Source organism: Cyprinus carpio, chromosome B5, assembly GCF_018340385.1.
Source record: "Cyprinus carpio isolate SPL01 chromosome B5, ASM1834038v1, whole genome shotgun sequence".
In the NCBI taxonomy this organism is placed as follows: domain Eukaryota; kingdom Metazoa; phylum Chordata; class Actinopteri; order Cypriniformes; family Cyprinidae; genus Cyprinus; species Cyprinus carpio.
In genome coordinates, this window is record NC_056601.1 from 11,944,397 (window position 1) to 11,964,993 (window position 20,597).

General features: G+C 35.6%; 1 protein-coding gene across 9 annotated transcripts in view; it reads left to right on the forward strand.

Moving 5' to 3' along the window:
* Positions 1-16: 16 nt before the first annotated feature.
* The window catches only part of LOC109090701 (kelch-like protein 13), a 49,398-nt gene continuing 28,817 nt past the window's right edge, over positions 17-20,597 (forward strand). For 2 of the 9 annotated variants that reach the window (XM_019104527.2, XM_019104532.2), the window contains exons 1-2: positions 17-133; positions 5,736-5,825. In XM_019104527.2, the coding sequence (XP_018960072.1) occupies positions 5,761-5,825 (65 nt within the window). In that variant the 5' untranslated portion in view covers positions 17-133; positions 5,736-5,760. Of the gene's footprint in view, positions 134-178; positions 437-515; positions 535-5,735; positions 5,826-20,597 lie in introns of those variants that run through there. The other 7 variants (XM_019104529.2, XM_019104534.2, XM_042724340.1 and 4 more) reach the window with 6 other exon arrangements.

A 20,597-nucleotide genomic window follows, 5' to 3' on the forward strand; every position in this document is an offset into this window, starting at 1 on the left:
AAACCAATCAGCAAGGCGTACTCCCTTGAGCCACAGCCAATGAAAAACAATAGAGGAGGGGCTTTGTGAGGTCCATGAGTAGAGTGGATTTGGGGGTCTAAGAAGAAAACAAGGGTAAATTCCAGAGGTTGTGGTAAGTCGAAACGGCTTTTAAAAGTTTATTTGTTTAGTATTCTATCTGGCAAACTGACATATCGGTGGCCTATACGTAAAGATACACATCATTCAATACGAAAAGTAGCTTGTTGTCAGCTGAAGCTAACGTTAAATGTAGCAGCAGAAGCGAAGCTGCGAATGGGGGAGCCATGCTTCAGGTTTGGTCCTTTATTCATAAGAGTTGAGCTGAGCTGAGCTTTCAAGAACGGACCAAACCAGAAGCAGAGCTAAATTCACAGCTCCGGTTCTGCCGCTAGACTGGTGTCCGCGCGGGCGTGAGGTGGGTCCTGTGTGTGTTAGTTCCCCCAAAAACATGAACAGACATGTCGCCAAGAGTCGCTTCCACAACCCCGAACTCTGTGTCTGAACTGACGACGAGTAAGTTACTACAGACACAACGCCTTGACAAAACGAAGTGCTGCTAACAAAAATATGCCTGGTTTTTGTTAATTTAGGGCTGCTATGATTATCTACTAACGTTAGCTGTTTCGGCTGGACCCCTGCTGTTCTGTTGGTGACCAGAGGTGTTTTCCTTTTGTTTGTGTTTGGCCTCACTTTCTAACACGTATTTCAACTTTCTTTGTGCTGTTGTTATAAATTAATTTGGTAAAATATTTTTTTATTTATTTAAATAGAACCTGTTTAATTCAGTATGTTAACAGTTATCAGATTGAAGTCCATATATCAACCAAACGGAGTAATTAAGGACAATCTAACAAATAACTCTTGCTAAGTTGTTGACCCTGTTATCAAACAGCTTTTGATGACTTCTAAATGAATTTTTGTAGCTCCAGATACTCAGCAGCTACTTGCTCCGGCTGTCAGAGTGTGACAAAAGTTGAGCTCAATTATGGAGAGTGTGATTCAGAGCAGCTGGGGGCTGTAAGGGCCACCATGTGCTCATACGCCATGACAACAGTAACATAACACTAATAGCTAAAAACAAGTCCTTCTACCAAGGGCCTCTGGCTGAAACCTTAATTTAGCGTACGTTGTGTATTGTCCTGGCCATGCCATTTGTTGCTTTTATTTCTTAAGGAAGCACATGGTTTGATGTGACTTCAAGGCACTTATGATTTTTTTATATATATTTTTAAACTAAAGCCATTCAATGGAGTATAGTGTTTATATTTGCCTCAGACGTGAACATATAGCTAGTAACAGAACTATGAATACTCGTTTATGGGTCTTGTGACTACAGTTCCACTGCTTGATGGGGGGAGAGGCAAGGTTGTTAAGATAGCGTTACACCACAAATTCCCTGATATAATTTCTATTTTTATTTATTTTACCTCTAATTTTGAATCCTGCTGCCTTTTTATTACTGAAATAATGATGTCTGTTTTTATCGTACACTAAATAAAAGTGTACACTAAAAGCCTTTTTTATTTTATTTTTTATAAGCTGTACTTTACATAATCAAACACTTCATCATGTGTTTAAGGAATGGGTGGCTTCTCTTATTGGGATCCAGAAAGAGAGAGGAGAAAAAATTGTAATGGTTGTGAAAAGATTATCTTTTTATGAAGTGTGTAGTTCAACCTGAAATTTTTGAAGATGAGGCTGATATGTGGTGGGCTGTGGTTGTGGGCTGTGGTTTAGTACACATAGTGTAGTAATGTGTCAGAAACACACATTTTACAGACGCACACTCTTTACGAGATGATTCAACACACTTTCATCTTATTTTAATAGTTGTATGACCTATTCAAGGTTGTCTGTTCCATTTATGGAGACAGTTCAGTCATGTCAAACTTTGTCAGTGGCTAAAATGACAGCTTGGTATGCACTGGTATAGATTTTACGTATTGAATTTGACAGGAGTTATAAGAGGTCTGATGCCGTCATTGCCGTGTATAATCCAGCATTGATTTCCAGCCTCACATTCAGTTCTCAGTGATGGCATGAACAATGCAGTATCACATTACAGATGAAGAATAGCTTCTAATTTAGAGAAGGGAAGTTGGTCTAGGTGGCCATAATAAAATGCACAGCAAGACACACAGCATATTGATTCTGGAAAATTGCCGGAAAATTGCCAATGTGCCTTCTGTGTGAACGCAAACACATCCCGGGAATGATCCCGGGTTAGGGAACTAGTAACATTGCCGGGATCAGTCCTGAAACGAGCACTTTGTGAACAAAAGCCAGGATCAATGCCGTAAAGGGTGGGTCTTAGTGATGACGCATGTTATCATGCAACTCTTTTACTGTAAGTTTTGAAGGCAGATCAATGATCACAATGAAAAAATTGCTGTGTGAAAGAGGCTCTAGTTAACTAAAATAAAAAAAAAAAACATTAAAATTACTTGAAATAAAATAAATGTTAAGGTCTTTGCATACTGAGGTTGAAGATCTTATCCGAAATTTTTGCACGTTAAAAAAAAATAAATCTCACATTGTGGCAATCACGTTTACACACTTCCTCCGAAATGTTCATCCGTCAAAAATAAATAAATAAAAAAATTGGATCAGGTTCGATTAACTGCATTTTCTTATCCATAGCAAGCATTTTGATAGGAAAGGATGACTAATACGACAAAACAACAAAAAAAACTTGTGCAAAAATGTCAGACTCAGTGTGCAAGGACCTTTAACCCTCTGGGGTCTAAGGGGTTTTGGGGGCCTGGAGAAGTTTTGACATCCCCTGACTTTCATGCTTTTTTCAGTTGCTTATAAACATATACATGGCTAAAGTCTAATAACACTGTAATCAGTACAAACTGGGCTACAATAATATGTAAATAGCAAGTATGTACATGATTGTGTTTTTGAGAAAACATTTATGCATGGTTAATGAAGAACTACAATTTTGAAGGCACTTGAATAAGGTCATAAAACACCTAGAGAACATTTGTTCACAAGACTGTCAAACCTGGAGCTTGTAGCCTAGAATTTTTGCTTCAAAATGATGTGAAAATCATCTTGTTTACTCGCTCACAGAAAACAATAGATTGATTTAAATTTTCTAAGACACGTTTTGTTTCGAAAGGGCATATGCGAGTAGGCGTCAACTATCATGAATATTTGTGATTCACACCTGAGAAGACAAAGGCCCGCATAATGAGCCGTTCAGCCAGGTGTGTGACCAGGAGGGAAAAGTTACAAGAAAGAATGTGAGGACAAAATAAATGTATATTTTTTATGTTTGTAGTTTATTTAGAATATATTTAATTATCCCACAAAATAACTTGAGATTCATATATATATGTTTTTAATAATTTTTTTGATTAATTGAAAGAACAGCATCGTTTGTAACATGATGATTGTATTTATCATCACTTGTGTGGTAAATAAAATTTTTACTTTCTATATATACTGACTCCCAGCTTTTGAATGGTATAGTGTATATTGTTACACTTGGAGTAAGACTGTAGTAATGATGCTGAAAATTTAGCTTTGATAACAGGAATAAATACAATTTTAAAATATATTCAAATAGAAAGCAGTTATTTAAAATAGTAAAAATATTTCACAATATTACTGCTTTAGCAAATGCAACTTTCTGTATTTTATATCAAATAAATGCAGGCTTGGTCAGCAGAAGAGAATTCTTTACAAAAACATTAAAAATCTTACTGTTCAAAAGTTTTGACTGGTATTGTGTTATGATGAAATATATAAATGAACATCACATACCTGGCACATACCTCATATTACTTTTATATCTTATTGCTGTCTATGTTATATGTTAGAACATAAAACAACAACAACAACAAAAAACGTCCTGGCATCGTGAAACATTAAGATGTTATAAATGAAACTACATAATGTTTCACTTGATTATACATTTAGTCAGGAATTATATTTTGGAAAAAGTATAACTAGTAAAATGTGTACAAGTTATATGAAAACTAATACAAGCAGATTAATATAAAAAAGACTTATGTTTATGATCTCTGTTGGGTCAAGCCTCTTCATTCTTCTTTCTGAGGTAATCCAAATCTTATTCCTCTCAGCGGTCTTAATGAGGTGAATTATGTCTTATTCCTCTCAGCGCGAAGCGAACAGTAACATTTAAAAAACGTGAAGTAAAGTCTCGCTGCTTTGTTTGCTGTGAAGTGGGCGTTTACCCGCCGCAAGCTTCATGTAGACGATTGTAATATCAATAGTGCGCTCGGCGCGTGGGCGTGGTCGCATTAGATATAAAGAAGGGAGACATAAAAGACTGGACATTGCGTTGTTTTCATATGGATTGCTTTATCACAGAATATTTGTTTTTGATAAGACTTGCTTAGGTTAAAAGTAGACATGTCAAGCTTTCTATAGATCTGTCTCTCATGTCTCTGTGTTGAGTATTTGCTGAGTTACAGTTCATTTTAAGGATGCATTTCTAAATGAAAATCACGCATAACCAAGGCAGCAGACAGTGCACTCTGTTTGTTTTCTTTATTTTATAAATGCACAAAGTTTTGTTGTTATCTGTACGTAAGCCGGATTTGAGAGATTTGCTAAAGATTGCATTTAACATTGTTATTAATTTAGTAATTTATGGTTTAACTTTGAAGGGTAAATTCACCCAGATGATCGAAGTGGTTACGGGTTTGGAATGACATGAGAGTGAGTAATTAATGACAGAATTTAAATTTTTGGGTGAACTATCCCTTTAAGTAAGCATAAGATGATGCCAAAATTATCCTGTCCGTAAAAATAGAGGAAATGAGCATGAACAATTAAATACTCATAAAATCTCAAATATCAGCTGATATATTGTGCATCTTTAAGGGTTATATGGAAGGGTTTGTGCCATATGAAAATAGCCAATAGGCATTAATTGCATGACTTGCTGCTTGCTTTCTGGCTGTTTGCAGGGGAAGGATATTTCTCATTTTGAGTGGACAAAAATCTGTGTAATGCAGGATGACTCATCAATATTTTTGTTCCTGCTATAAATATTAAATGCTTATAGCAGCTAAAAGTGAATTTGTGGCAGTATACTTTAACATATACAGTACGTTTAAAAGCGGGGGTCAGTAATGTTTTCCTTTTTGAAGGAAATTATTACTTTCACACAGCAAGGTTGAATTAAATATAAGTGACAGTAAAGATATTTTTATCATTTCAAACTTTCTATTTATAAAAGAATACTAATAAAACTGCTTTTAACAAGAAAGATAATAAGAAATGTTTCTTGGGCACCAACTCATGAGGTTTCATTTCTGATAGATCATCCGACACTGAAGACTGATGTAATGGATGCTGAACATTCAGCTTTGCCATCACAGGAATAAATTACTTTTGAAATATATAAAGATGAGATAGAAAATGTTTATTTTGAAATTTTATATTTCACAAAATTACTGTTGTTACATTACTTTTGGTCAAATAAATGCAGCCATGTTAAGTATAAAGGTTATTCACACTGCACCAAAAGACACCAACAGCGACAGTCACCTGATTACAGTATGTCACTTCTAAGACATTTCAAGACCAATTCAACATGTTTAAACATGGTCAAAGTCAAAGACAGCTCTGAGTGTGTTAACCCACAGAAAATTAGTCTATTAAATTAGATTTCACCCCATCTTGGTTATTTCCAAAACTCATGATGTTCCCGTCTTTCTGCTGGATGTTTCAAGGTGTTCTGGGGTTTTGTGCCTGGGCATGGACCACCCTGTGCATAGAGGAGACACCATGTCCATGGGACTACACGACAGGTACTGTGCAATGTATGTCATCTTATTTTTCTACACACACATACTTCATATTCTCTATTCATTGTCCCTGTACAGAGGCACATGCGTTCTCATTTACCCTCTCTTCTGTCTGGACACCATCCTCTTGGTTTGCTTTGTGCATCTGTTTCTGTCATGAACACATTACACAGACATGCTCTGAAGTTTCTCCACTGTTCTCATGTGAGCTGTCATCATGGAGGACATCGCTAAAACTGACATTTGTTCTGCTGTGTGTGTATTATGCAGTCATCTCAGGTGGTTTAAACAGAAATGTTATTATTGTAGATCCTACAATAAAGAATGGGTTCTCTGTTGGCAATGTGATGTAATGCTACTAAATATGCTACCTTATTCATCAATTATACATCACTCTGCTCTTCAGTTAGTTTTATTACTACTATATTTATTGTAATTATATTAATAGTTAAATTTTTATTCTGAGACAGAAACAGGTTTCCATATATCAGAAACTAGGGATGTCAACGATTAATCGATGATCGATAAGAGATGTAATCAATTAAAGCTATCGATGGTTGATTAAGCAGTTTAATTTAATGTGATCCAAACTTTAAAAGTGCATTAAAATAGAAACAATACCGAGTCCTTCAACATGGAAAGCAATAGAAATTTAGTAACTAAGTCATGTTTAATTATAATTTCCCCAGATAATTGTTTCATATCAGGCACTGCACTTTGACAGGGCTGCGGGACACGAGCAGGAATAATTCGTTCCTACGACGTATTAATTTGTGGCCACGGTCCATGTTTCAATAATTTGTTCCCTAGATAACCCATGATTTAACTAAAATGAGGGAACTAATTAGTAAGTCGTAGGAACCAATTCTTAGTTAATGGTCACTAAATCTTTCATTTCCCACCAACATGTTAACCACAGTAAGAAATCCGAAAACAGGATTGAATGAATGACAAGAAAATGAACATGTGAAAATAGAGGGTGAGACAGTGTGGATTTGGGAACAGAAAGAATAAATATAAAATTTGTGACCAACTGGCAAAACAGAACACAAAGCTGCATATGGCTTTGGCTCAAACGCCGCTAATCCAGATGCATGGCCGCAATGTAACCTTTGCCTGCTAACCAGTTATTTCTCTTATAAACAAAGCTTTGTTCCTCACTTGTCATAATTCTCACATAGAAATGTTTCATGTGAGCAACAGTGTGTGGAAGAGGTTCACTCACTGCGCAGCACAGCACAGCCCTGCACGGTAGTTACGTTTGGGATCATTTTATTTTAAAAGGTGATAATGTCAGTTGCAAAGATTGTGATTGTGTTTAAAATACAACAGCGAGCACCATGAAACCATTTAAAAAGGCAAATTCAGTGGACTCCGTGGAAGGATATGAAACGGCAAACTAAGTAAAATGATCCCAAACTACAGCGTGCTCTCTTCAGTTTATTAAATTATCATAATCACATCTATTCATTTTACAATCCTGCTACTAGCCTTTTATTTAGACTAAAAAACCCTTTCCTTCGGGGGAGGAAGCTGGCGTTTTGATTAGCATTTGCACATCCTATCATGCCAGTGACTATATGCCACTGCAATAGCATTTTTAAAGTATTAAAGGGCCCCTATTATGCCTTTTCGAAAATTACCTTTCATGCAGTATGTCATGTAGCTATATGTGGACTATTATATAAACTGTTATATAAACTATCTGCAAAGTTGTGAAGCCGACAAAAAAAAGAGTCGGCTCACAATTGCCTAAACGAGTCGTCAGGAATTCGAATCGTATTCTGTTTACGGCTCTACATCACGAAGTAACACACTTGCATAATGTCTGCCCATATTCTACATCGCCATCTTGCCCGCCCACAAACAGTCAAATTTTCATGTGGTAAACATCATGTTGAGAAGACGCTGAAACCTATGCTGTGAGAGTTTTGTTTAATCACATCTTATAATTACTTGACACTTACCACTGAGAAACCTGCTCCAGTCGTGCTTGCAAATCAGTCTCTTGTTGATCAGCCAGTTCAGCCGTTTCATCATCAGACTCCGGCTCTAATTGGTATGGTACAATAGATACCATCTTTTCTATGTATTGACAAGTCTCCAGGGCTGTCATTCCGTCATGGCAATAGGCGTTTCTTTTCCGACACGTGCTGTATGTGGTAGACCAATCCAGTGCCAATCTCTCTACGGCCCTGGACCAATCACAAAGGACTGGGCCATCTGATCAATCACAGCAGTGAGGGCTCACGGAAAGGAGGGGTTTAGAGAGACTGATTCTTTGAACTGCTTCGTACGAGTCATTTACAAATCATTTAGAAATTAGGTAAAATTAAATCTATTTTTTTGAGAAATGCATACATATGTTTTTTGACATTGCATACATGTAAACCTGTTTTAGGAGACTTATAAAACAATAATAGCAGCCTTAAAAATGGCCTTATAGGGGCACTTTAAGGTTTTGGATTAATTGATTAATTGATCGTTAATTTAAATGGCGATCGATCATGGGAATGATCAAAAATTGACATCTCCATTAGAAACTCTCTGCCAGTGATTCATTTTGCATGTTCAGGTTCATTGATATTCTGCAGAGTGGTGCAGGAGTAAATTTAGCATTTTTGCACATCCAGTTCCATTGTTCCGAAGTCAGTGGATTTTTTTTTGTTTATACTCACGCTCTTGCAAATTTTCTAGCTCAACCTTTCCAACTTGTAGATTTTAAATAAAGATTTAAAAAGTTGTTGGAAGCTGTGGTGGTGACATTGATTCTTACATGTTAAAATGTGTAAGTAACAAAATACAAAATAGAAATCTAAATTGCCTTGATCTTTTGATATAAGAGGTCATTGTGCTATAAAAACATTATGTAAGTTTCAGAACTCAAAACTCTCATTGGTCTTAAAACAGCTTATATTGAAGCCAGTCTGCCCTAACAACAGGTTGTGGAATGAATGTACCACTTTATAACATAATAGTGTCTTTATTTGTTGAACTTTATTGTTTCACGTCATTGTACCACGGAATCGTTTACAAACAAGGCACAATTTGATGCAGGATTTTTAGATTGAAACTAAATGACAATGCTTTGCTGACTATATTGGATTAGGTGTCGCACCACACAAGTGTGAGTAACTATTTTTATTACGTTGTCACTATTTCTTTGTCAGTTATTACAGATCGTTTGATATGAATATTTATGCATTTTATGCATTAGGATTAACCTAAATCACAGCAGCATCCTATGAAGGATGTAGGCTGTCAAACATGCACAACTATTAGCCAATCATAGCAATGGGCGTTTACTTCTGAATCTACAATCCTCCACACCTATTCAAATTGAGTGTTCAGATGAGAGGGGTCAAAACAGGAAAGAAATAGCCTATTTCTTCTAAATTATCTTTTTTGATGTAAAAAATTTATCCAGGTTGGCCTGCAATATGACATGTATTTGGAACGATAAATTTAGTAAAAGGGCTGTCAGAAATCCATATGCTTCAGCAAATGCAGTCTCTTGTTTTTGGATGTATCTCTGGAGTTTTTTTTTTCTGTTATTAATGGTATCGTGACAAACAAATCAAATGGGTTTGTCACAGACTAGTGCTGTGATGAGTGAGGCTGAGAGAGGGCATATGTGCTCAAACTGCTACTTCCAGTGCACACTTTCTGTTATATCATAGTGACTGTACTGTGTCTTTGTTTGCTGTTTAATCCATTGTTACACCCATTTGCAATCTAATTTTCACTATGCCTAGCAGCTATATAGATAATTCCCATAAATCCTCTTGAAAATGGACACCTCAGGACATTAGATAAACCCTGGGACAAATACATAGTGAAATGTGGGTGTGGTGGAATTTTTTTACACTCTTTTACTAACTGGATGCTGTCATACTATCCCACTGACTAGTTCTTGCTCACACAGATGATATAAGCATGTGTCATGGCAGGAGTATGACTGAGATTTGTGTTCTCTACACTCTACAGTCATGCCTGATTGTTTGCTGTCTGTGATGTGTAAATCACAACAGAATTACAGCTTGAGCTCAGATTGCTATAAACACTAAACACTCAATTAAACAGTACAGCTCCTGAAGTGAGAGCAGCATGTTGGCTGATGGATTCTTCTGTATTGTTTAACAGAAAAACAAAGGCAACTGTGAATTCCATCGATCTGAGCTGACCTACCGCCTGCTGAAATGTTACACGCACTACTCTCATTTTGTGTCTTCACATGCCAAGTTGGCACTTAAGGGCTGAGCGTGTGGGCATGTGGATTTGTGATGACTCAGACCCTTGAGATCATCGGACCAAGACTCAGTCAGCTGGTGTGTAGGACAGTATTGACAGGGCTATTTCTGTGTTCTGTTGGAGGAATGATTTACAAGACCTGGAGCCAAGTAACAGTCTCTCTAACGGCTCTTTTTAAGGTGTATAGAAGTATATAGAAGTAGTATATTTGAAGAAATATACACCACTGTTAAAAAAGGGGGCAGTAATATAGGCAATTGATTTTTTTATATATATATATATATATATATATATATATATATATATACATATATATATTCAGCAAGGATGCATTATATTGATCAAAAGTGACAGTGAATATATTTAAGTTGTTGGAAAATATTTATATTTTAAATCAGTGCTATTAATTTCAAATGGTTTATTCTTCAAAGAATCCTGAAAAAATCTATCACCGTTTTATGCAGAACAACTGTTTTCAATACTGATTATAAGAAATGTATCTTGAGCACCAAATTAGCATATCAGAATGATTTCTGAAGAATCATGTGACACTGCAACCTAGAATAATGTCTTCTAAAAAAAATCAGCTTTGCCATCACAGGAATAAATTTTATTTGAACTGAAAATAGAATCTAGATAATGTACTATTAATATTATTAATTGTATAATATAATTTATTACTGTTTTTGCTGTATTTCTTTTTTTTTTCATGTTGACTTGGTGAGCATAAGAAACATTTAAAAAAGCACAACAACCCCAGTCTTTTAGTTGTGACTTAAAGTATCCAAGTACTTTTTGTGCTTATGTGATTGTCATATGGTGGTAGAAAGGACACAGTGTATGATAATGTGCTTATGCCTTCTGTTCTATACTGTTAATTTCTATTGCTCTTTTAACTCTCTCGTACACACTGGTGTGGCTCTGATTTGCCTTTAAGCTGTTTAGGACCCTCAACCATCTGTTAGTACTTGTTGAGGTTGCCATAGCAACAGCTTCCTGTAGGAAAGTCTGAACTGTTAAAGCTGATTTTAATTAACTTCTGCACTTTCTGCACTAATGGCTGTGCTCAGTATTTGATTGTTGCTAGATTTACCCATTTTTCCCTTACACTCTTTAAATTGAAAGATTCTATATTAGCATATATGGTTTCATGAAGAACCTTTAAAGTGGTCATTGGATGCCCATTTTTTTCACAAGTTGATATGATTTTTTTAGGGTCTTAATGAAAAGTCTAACATGGTTTGGTTAAAATTTCTCAATGGTAGTGTAAAACAAAACACTTTTTACCCTGTCAAAAACAGATCTGTTCATAGCAAGCCATTTCCTTGCATATCGCTTTAATTAGCTCTGCTCACCCCGCCCCTCTCTTCTGAGCCGCTCTTTGAGAGACGGTAAACTTAACTGATTAGCACATTATTAGGAAAGGTGATGTGCAAAGATTCTTTAAAAAGCCTTATTCTCACTTCTTCTGGAGGTGAAGCTGGATCACCAATGATTCGCGTGAACATAGACGCATTGAGGCAGATCGGGGGCACATTCTCTTCAAAACACAAGTACTATCGTGGGAGGGGCCTGGGTCTGTGTGACATCACACAGACAGGCATATGAGAAAGGGGTAAGGATTTAACGAGATTAAAAAAAAAAAACACTGGGTGGATCTTTATCATTATAGGGTGGTTGTGTACACACCTGCCAACACAGATTTCAGTTCAAACAACCTGTAAAAGTGCATGTTGCATCTGTTGACCCCTTTAACATCTATGGAACCTTTTCATTCCAAAGGTTCTTTAGATATTTAAAAAGATTTTCACACTGAGAAAAAAATGGTTCTTTTAAGAGCTGTGTACAGAAAGGTTATTTTGGGGAACCAAAAATGGTTCTTCTATTACATTGCAACAGAAACCCCTTTTTGGAAGCGTAATTTTAAAAGAGTGTAGCAGTTTAAAGACTGTTTTAGGGTCTTAAAGTTCAGCATGATGATAGGGATTCATATAAGAATATTATCTGTGAACTTTCCATAATTTTTTCTCCTCTCTCTTCCATCTTTAGCCATTGTCAGCACTCGCTGTGACACTTTTCATCCACTCACTTATTTCCCCCATTCCATAATACTTCCTGCCGTTTTTATCTATACTTGTTCCTTCCTGCCTTGTCAGCCATTTTTTCTGCCCTTCCTTAGATGCTTAATCAAGTGAGCTAGTCTCTTTGCAGTATTGAGCATTGTACCAAATCACAGACATGTTTGTTGAATGGATGAAGGCAATGGCCAATTCAGAATCTGCTCAATATGCCAGAGTTTGTAAGTGACTGTGTGTGTGTGTGTGTGTGTGTGAGCTACTACTCCTAAAATGCTTTGAAAATGACAAATGCGGATTAATTGTGTGTAAAATTTTCTTTAAGCTTTGCCAAAAATACTTTGCTAGATCATACAGCCACCAGAAGCTCTCAGATCAAAACATTCATGACATGCTGATCATTTAGAAGCTTTTATTCCATCTTCTCTCCCTTCATCCCTTCTTAGAGAGAAGTCTTGTTTCAGATGTAAGCCTTGATGTATGATGTTTTGCATAATTTCTGCATAATAATGACTATGCAGAAAGTCTGTAAGACTGAACAAAATAGCTTGTCAGTTATATGTTAAAGAGTCATATGTTCACCCTTTTGTTCTCACTAAGAGCAGCATGTTCTTTGAAATGTTCTCTGCTTGAGCCCACACAGTTATTGAAACTCACTCTTTGAGTCTGAAGCACAGATCTGTTCACAGTGACCATTGTGATTTGTGATTTAACATTTAAAATCATTTTCATGGCAATTACCTTTGCTGTGCCTTTAATATTTCTGGTTTATAGGCACGGAAGCCCTGCTTTTTTTCCTGGAAAATATGTTTTTATAATAATAATTAGGCCTATATATTTTAATACTTTTGATTATATAGTGTCCTTCAGATAGTATCTAAGTAAACATGTAGCCTTTTTCATAGCTCGTGAACTGATTCTGGGAAAGTAGAGCAAAGGTTAGTTTGACTTTCCCAGCTCAAGTCGATTAGTATGAATCATTTGAATTATTCATCTTTATTCACGAGTTTGTGACGCATTACATAGCTGCTTGCCCCACATGATGTATTGACTGAGATACTAGCAGAAATGGATGTAATGTTTGGCTTCAGGCTGTGCAGGTGAGCTGTGGGAGCTGCAGAACAGGAACTGCTTTAGACGACAGCAAGGGTGTGCTGCATTAGTGCCACGTTTACCACTGTACAATGCTGTCGACATGATGGCAGAGACAGCAAGGTTTATAATAGCATCGCTCTCTGTCTCTTAAATACACACACCCTTCTGTCCTCACCCACTTAATTAAGTGCTAAATGCGTGGTGAGGGTGAGCCGTGGCTATTCATAGAAATGTATTAATAGAGTGATTAAGGGGGTAAGGAGGGCAGCGAGAGTGTAGGATGTAAAAGGATGAAGAACATTTGCTCCTTTACGTGAGAAAATGATGAGTAAAGCACGAGAGAAAGCAGAAACAAAGGAAGTGTGAGGTGTGTGACTGTAACAGTATGTCAAAGCTAATTCAGTAAAACAATCAAGAAGATTTTTAGCTGAAAGCAGTTTGTGGATTTCCCCATTTGCCTGAGGCTATGGACTGCAGTTAATAATTTAAATAATGCACAGTTTCTTGCAGATGCCAATTGTTTCACTTCATAAAGCCTAGGGCCGGGCAGTATCTTGAGTTTGTATGATATATCGATCTTTTCTTTATAAGCGATTCGATATGAGGCAACATCGTTTATATCGATATACAGTTTGATACGAGCACATCTAAAAATATAGCAGAGGACACAGACTGAGCTGCTGCAGAGAAAGTGCATAATCCAATTTGTTCTAAACATGTGACAAGCTTCATATTAAGGCCTTTAAAAACTGTTAAGACACAGTATAGTCTATAGTTTCGTTTCGCATATTAATTTAAGCGTCTCGGCCCATCATATGCTCTGATAGAAAGGCTGCATGTGCTGCTGACAGAGCAATAGGCTACTCGCACTGTTTAATGTGTTTGAGATGTGCTGTCTTCCTGAATGCATAACTTACATTTCACAGGTATATTCTACCATCTGTAAATGTTAGAAAGTCATGGAAATATTTAAAAGTTTCTGTCAGAAGTGCATGAGCCTTCTGTTTTGAGATTCGCCGCTAAACTTCACTGACTTCAATGAATGAGCACCGCCACACGCATGTGCGCCAAACAGACAGAGCTCAATTAAATAGGAACGCAATAATTCTGACTAAAATATACATTTCGCTGAAATATTTGTAGTTGGATAATAAATGTGAAATGCAGAATTTTAAACCTACAATTAAGTTTAGTGAGTTTAACTTGGACTTTAAAAGGCTCATTTTTGTTTTTAGATTGCAATGTTACAATGTTAGAATGAAATGTGATTTTTACCCCTTTTTTGCACATATTATAAAGGCTTACATTGTTACATTGACTTTATTTGTTTTCATAGCCTTTAATATTTATTGTTTTGTTGGACAACATAAGGCAGTAAGTGAAATATATATATATATATATATATATATATATATATATATATATATATATATATATATATATATATATATATATATATATATATATATATATATATATATATATATATACAGATTTTTAAAATACAAAAACAAAAATACCAAGATGTATACCGCAAATCGGCCATAAATACCGATATATGATTTTTTGCCCATATTGCCCAGCCCTAATAAAACTTCTATATATCATCAGGAGGAGTATTAATTATGTGTTGCCTGTATATGTTTTTTTATTTTTTTATTTTTATCTCAATGTAAGCCACTGACTTGCATTTTTTTGAATAACCAAGGACCACAGTTTCAGCTAAAAATACTGTTCTTCTTGGATAGCTTAAGGGTGTAAATTAACAGCAAATTTGATGTTTGGGTGAACCATCCTTTGAAGCACATGGCACACAAATAGGCCTATAGCTTGCTTTACTGTACTCTTGCTGTTGGCTGTGTTATACACTCTCAAAAAGGGTGAGTTAATTTTTAACCTTTTTTTGTGTGTGTGTTGTGAATATTTTAACACATTTTGTGTAATGTTGTGTGTTAAAAACATAAAAGAAAAAATTGCAATGCAGTGTGTCCAATATGAGGCATCATTCTTTTCACAAGCTAGTTTCCTCGCACTTCACCTTTTCATCATCAGTGGAAATCTTCCATGTGTGGAGGTAAGAAAAATGTTTTTATTTGGCATTAGAAGCTTTTAAAATAGGCTATCTTTTGTAATCATTTGTAGATGGTCAAGGGGCATTTTACACACATACGCGGTAGCCGGAAAACTGCCTCACAAATGGCACTGTGAGCCATGCCCGTGTTAACGCTACATGATTTCTTTGGTGGGAACCTTCTTAGAAAGCTTTATGGTTTCTGTTGTAAGATTTATTGTGAGTGTCATTGCTTTTAATTAATCATTGACCTGTAGTGTTTCATATGAGGAAATTCATGCCGTTCACTGCATCGCTGAATAGATCTCACTATGCCATGTATTGTGTAAAAAGCCCCAAGACATTAATATTATCTCTGACGCTTATGTTTTTCTTGAGTTTCTAGCTAACATTAGCTTGCTATACTCATTATGTTTATAAATAATCTTTATTTGCACTCTTGCAGCTTTGAATGGAAGATGCCCGTAAACGCTTGTGATGGTTATTGATGTGACAGACAGATAAATAAGAAACTTCATCTCACCAAACCTCATCATCACCTGCATGCTGATGAAAATACATAAATAAAATTTTATATTGTTCTGTGATGTCGAATATATATTTTTTTTAATTCAAAATATGAACTTAATAATAACTCTTCAGGAGCTTTTCACTCAAGCAACACTGTTAATGATTAAATTATCATATATATATCATATATAAATATATAATTCATTCATTTTGACTTAATAAATTCTGTATAAACTACATGTTTGTTGTGTTTTTATTGCATACAGATTTTGTTCAAATGGATAAAAAAAAAACACATACTTGACACAAATTGTGTAACTATAACACATTAGTGTGGAAACAAATGGTAACACTTTGTGTGTTATCAGGATTAACACATTGGTTGAGTTAGAATGAACATGAAATGTGTTGTCCTTATCTAGACACAGTGGTGTGTTAAGAAACAACACAGGTTGTGTTGTTTTCAACACATCCTTTTTAAGAGTAATGCAATTAGCTAGGATTTAAAAATATATTTTGTTCCACAGTAAAAAGAAGGTCATTCAGTTTTGGAACTGCATGAGGTTGAGTAAATTGACAGAATTTTCTAGGGCTGTGTTTTTTTTTTTCTCTTTTTTTTTTTTGATACATCTTTCCTCATTTAAACAATGCTTATAATGATTATTGATGTCTCAAGATCTTTAACTCTAGTAGCCAATGTTTTCAGCATTTTTTTTTTCTTTCTGAATCTGTTCCGCAGCCCCATCCATAGCAGAAAAAAAAAATTAGTGTTGACCAATTTATGAGCAAAAGACTCTGAACTGATTCTTTTTAGTAAATCAAAAACACAGTGCAACCAGACAAGTTTGATTTGCAAAAAAAATGACTAAAGTTTGTCCTTTTATCGAAATGGGCATTATAAATGAAATAAAACCAAATGAATCTGAATCAAGCTGAGCGCTTGATAATCAGAATTAAATTTAAAGTGTATGTGTATAAATACTAGTGCTGTCAAACGATTAATCGTGATTAATCGCATACAAAATAAAAGTTTTTGTTTGTATTGTATACACGTGTCTTCTGTGTATATTTATTATGTATATATAAATACACACACACAGTATTTATTCTGAAAGTATTTACATGTAGTTCCATGTCTATATTTATATTCATATGATTTATATTATAAATATATTTAATAAATAAACAACATTTTTCTGAAATATATACATGCATGTGTGTATTTACATATACATAATAAATATACACAGAAGACACATACATATATTATGTAAACGAAAACTTTTATTTTCGATGCGATTAATCGTGATTTGACAGCACTAATAAATACCCAGCCTTAGAATTAAAATTTTGTAAACTATTCAGTTTTTGGATGTTCACTGAATAACTTGCATACTTGCAAACTCCAGACAGATGGAAAAAGGGTGACAGGAATCACATGACTGGAATTTAACATGAAAGTAAATGAGTTTATGCAATTTGCCCAAATTGCATAGATGGCCTACTTCAATGTCAGAAAGGCAATTTTTGCAGAGTTGATGGCTTCACAAGTATGAACTTGTTCTGCTCTATTGACCATAATCTTGTTTCAGGCCATTCAACTAAAGATGTTCACTGAATTTGTCTGTCTATGCATCTTTGCTTTCTTGGATGTACTTGAGCTTCGTGCTTGACTGAAATTAAATTTGACAATGGCTTGGTTTGCGTCTTCTTCGTGAGCTCACGAGAACCTGCTTTTGAAGTGACCCCTGCCAGATTCTTGCACTCTCATCTACAATGCACATTCAGTCCGTGGGTTCAGTAAAGCCCTCTCTGCCCCGTCCCACCTGTCCCACTAGAAACATGGAAAATTGCAGTGTCATGTCTTGAAATCCAAATCAGCTTTCTTTCATGTCAGCTTCATCTGGATGCGAGTGGCTTTTGATAAGGTCACAACCCAGATTCCAGATTTTCTAGAAACAGTTTAAATCAGTAAAGCAAAAAGACAAGCAATGAGTGACACATCTGTTCTGAGCTGCAGGCTTATATGGAAGCATATGTGTAGCAAATTTTAACTATATAATTGAATTTTCATTTTCATTTTGCACTAAATGTTGCACACATGTATGGGAAAATGTACATTTAAATATAGAAATACATTGCCATTTTACATATTTCATTGCCATTTTACATTTGATCATTGTGGTATGATTACTCTGGTTGAATGCATCTCACCTGCTGTCTGGTACACACATGTGAACAAAAGATTGCTTCAGTCTTGCTAACTGACTGGTGCTATTGAGACACTAGTAGAATTAACTTGCAGGTTGCCTCTGATGATCTCTCTATTTTTAAAGGGATACTCCACCCCAAAATGAAAATTTTGTCATTAATCACTTACCCCCATGTCGTTCCAAACCTGTAAAAGCTCCGTTCGTTTTCGGAACACAATTTACGATATTTTGGTTGAAAACCGGGAGGCCTGTGACTGTTCCATAGACTGCCAAGTAAATAAAGGTGTCAAGGTCCAAAAAAGGTATGAAAGTCGTCGCCAGAATACTCCATCTGCCATCAGACGTGCAATCTGGGTTAAATGAAGCGACGGGAGCACTTTGTAAGTGAAGAAAACAAAAATAATGACTTTATTCAACAATTCCTTTGTCAGCAGTCTCCTCTGTGTCTCTCCATATCACCGTATGCTCTTCTGTATCATCCGCGCAACAAGGATGTGCTGTTTCTACGTGTATTAAGCTTTTATTTAAAAGAAAACCTTGCATCCTTGTGGCGCGGATGATACAGAAGAGCAGGAATTGTTGATTAAAGTCGTTATTTTTGTTTTCTCCGCTTACAGAAAGTGTTCCCGTCACTTCATATAACCCAGATTGATTGACAGTCACAGGCCTCCCAAAGATGAACGGATCTTTTACGGGTTTGGAAGGACATGGGCGTAAGTGATTAATGACTAAATTTTCATTTTGGGGTTGAGTATACCTTTAAGCTCAACTTATATTTTGATGGATAAAAAAATTCAAAATGAGCATTTATTTTAAAATATTTTTAAACAATCTACTGTCACTTTAGATTAATTTAATGCATCCTTGCTGAATATAAAGAATAGCTGACCACAATTTCTTTTACGCTGTAGTTTTAACTATTATAACACTTGGTTGCTTGTTGATAGCGTCTTATTTAAATGCAAAATGAATTTACATTGGACCCAATGTGAGGTGACTTGGTCACGTTTTTAAACATAGTAGCACATCCAGAAAGTGATTGAATAAGTTAAAGGACATCTACTCTGACTTTTTGTCAGCACTTTAAATGAAGACGGACATAATCGCAGAAACGAATGTGGTAGCTCTTTCTTTCCCTCTGTCTCCTCTTTGACATGTGCTTTCACGGCAGTGGGTGAAGAGCCCCGCGGTGGAGTTTGTGCCCTGCTTGCGCCGCCTAGCTAGAGAGATGTTTTGAAAAGACCTGTCTCTCATAATGGACATCAGAGGTGAATTCTTCACTATTATACAACACAGAGGAACAGAAGTGATGTTCTTGAATGTTCGATAGAATATAGGTTTTATATTTCTTGTGCCTGCAGTCGTGTGGTGTATTTTATGCCAGGTCATTAAACTCTTATCTGAGCTCTAAAACTCTCTCACTCACTAGGGCTCTGCAGTCAGCTATGGCAAGCCAGTTTAACATTTTTTTTCTCTATATTTAAAACTAATTAGCAAATCTTTTTTTTACTATTACTTTTTTCTTAATATTAATTAACTAATTAAGTTTTCAATTTTCACTAGTTACTATACATCTGATAATAGTACTTATTCTGATAGTGACTATAAATTATTCACTTGTAAATATTAATTATTACTAGATAATTGTAAGTATTGATTACACACTATGGCTGTTTCTCAATTCCAAGAACGCAAAGAACGGACTTGCGTTCTTGTGGAGACCGGTCTTGCTAAGCTTCCTTGGAAGAACGAACTCAGAAGGACGCGAGAACACACCATTACGAGTATTGAGATGTGCTGCGTTCTTGCTTAACGGACCACATAATCACAGCATAAGCAGCGACCAATGAACCATAAATATAACATAACATTACAAACAAATTTCATAACTTATTAAAACAGTTATACTATTATAGATATTATTTACATATAATTGTATAACGTTTTATTTTACAGTGTTATTTGTTTAACTATGCCTATGTTAAGATTCCTTTTATTGTGCCAATAAAAAATACTGCAGACTTTCTCCAGGTCTCATATCTTTATTAAAATTAAGTAAAAACAAAACGATAAATGTTTATTTTTGAGAGCCGTCAAGCATTTGCGAGAGCGAGTTTAAAGCTTACAGGCTTCCGTACACCGGCGGCGCGCAGCGTCTTCTGTGATTTCTAACGGCTCGATTCTATCAAGTCTGCACTCGATGCATCCTCGATATCAAGAACAGATCCGGGCACTTCCATGCGTCCTCTGTACTTGCGTTCTTGAGAATTGGAATTGAACTTCGACGGTTAATGATGACGTATAGCGAGATCACAAGGACGCAAGATCGCTAAAGAACGCATATTGAGAAACAGCCTATATCTTATTAGGTTGTTAACACTCATTGTCCTAATAGGAACTGTGAAATAATATTGATCTGTGTTCACATATCAGCTTAGTTCTGACTATATTTTCCATTTGTTATTGGGACTTAGTTACCAGTAACTGTTCCAATAGTTTTTTTTAGAGATACTGGTATCTGTACATGATAGATGTATGAATGTCATAGTTTATTAGTAACATTTTATAAAAT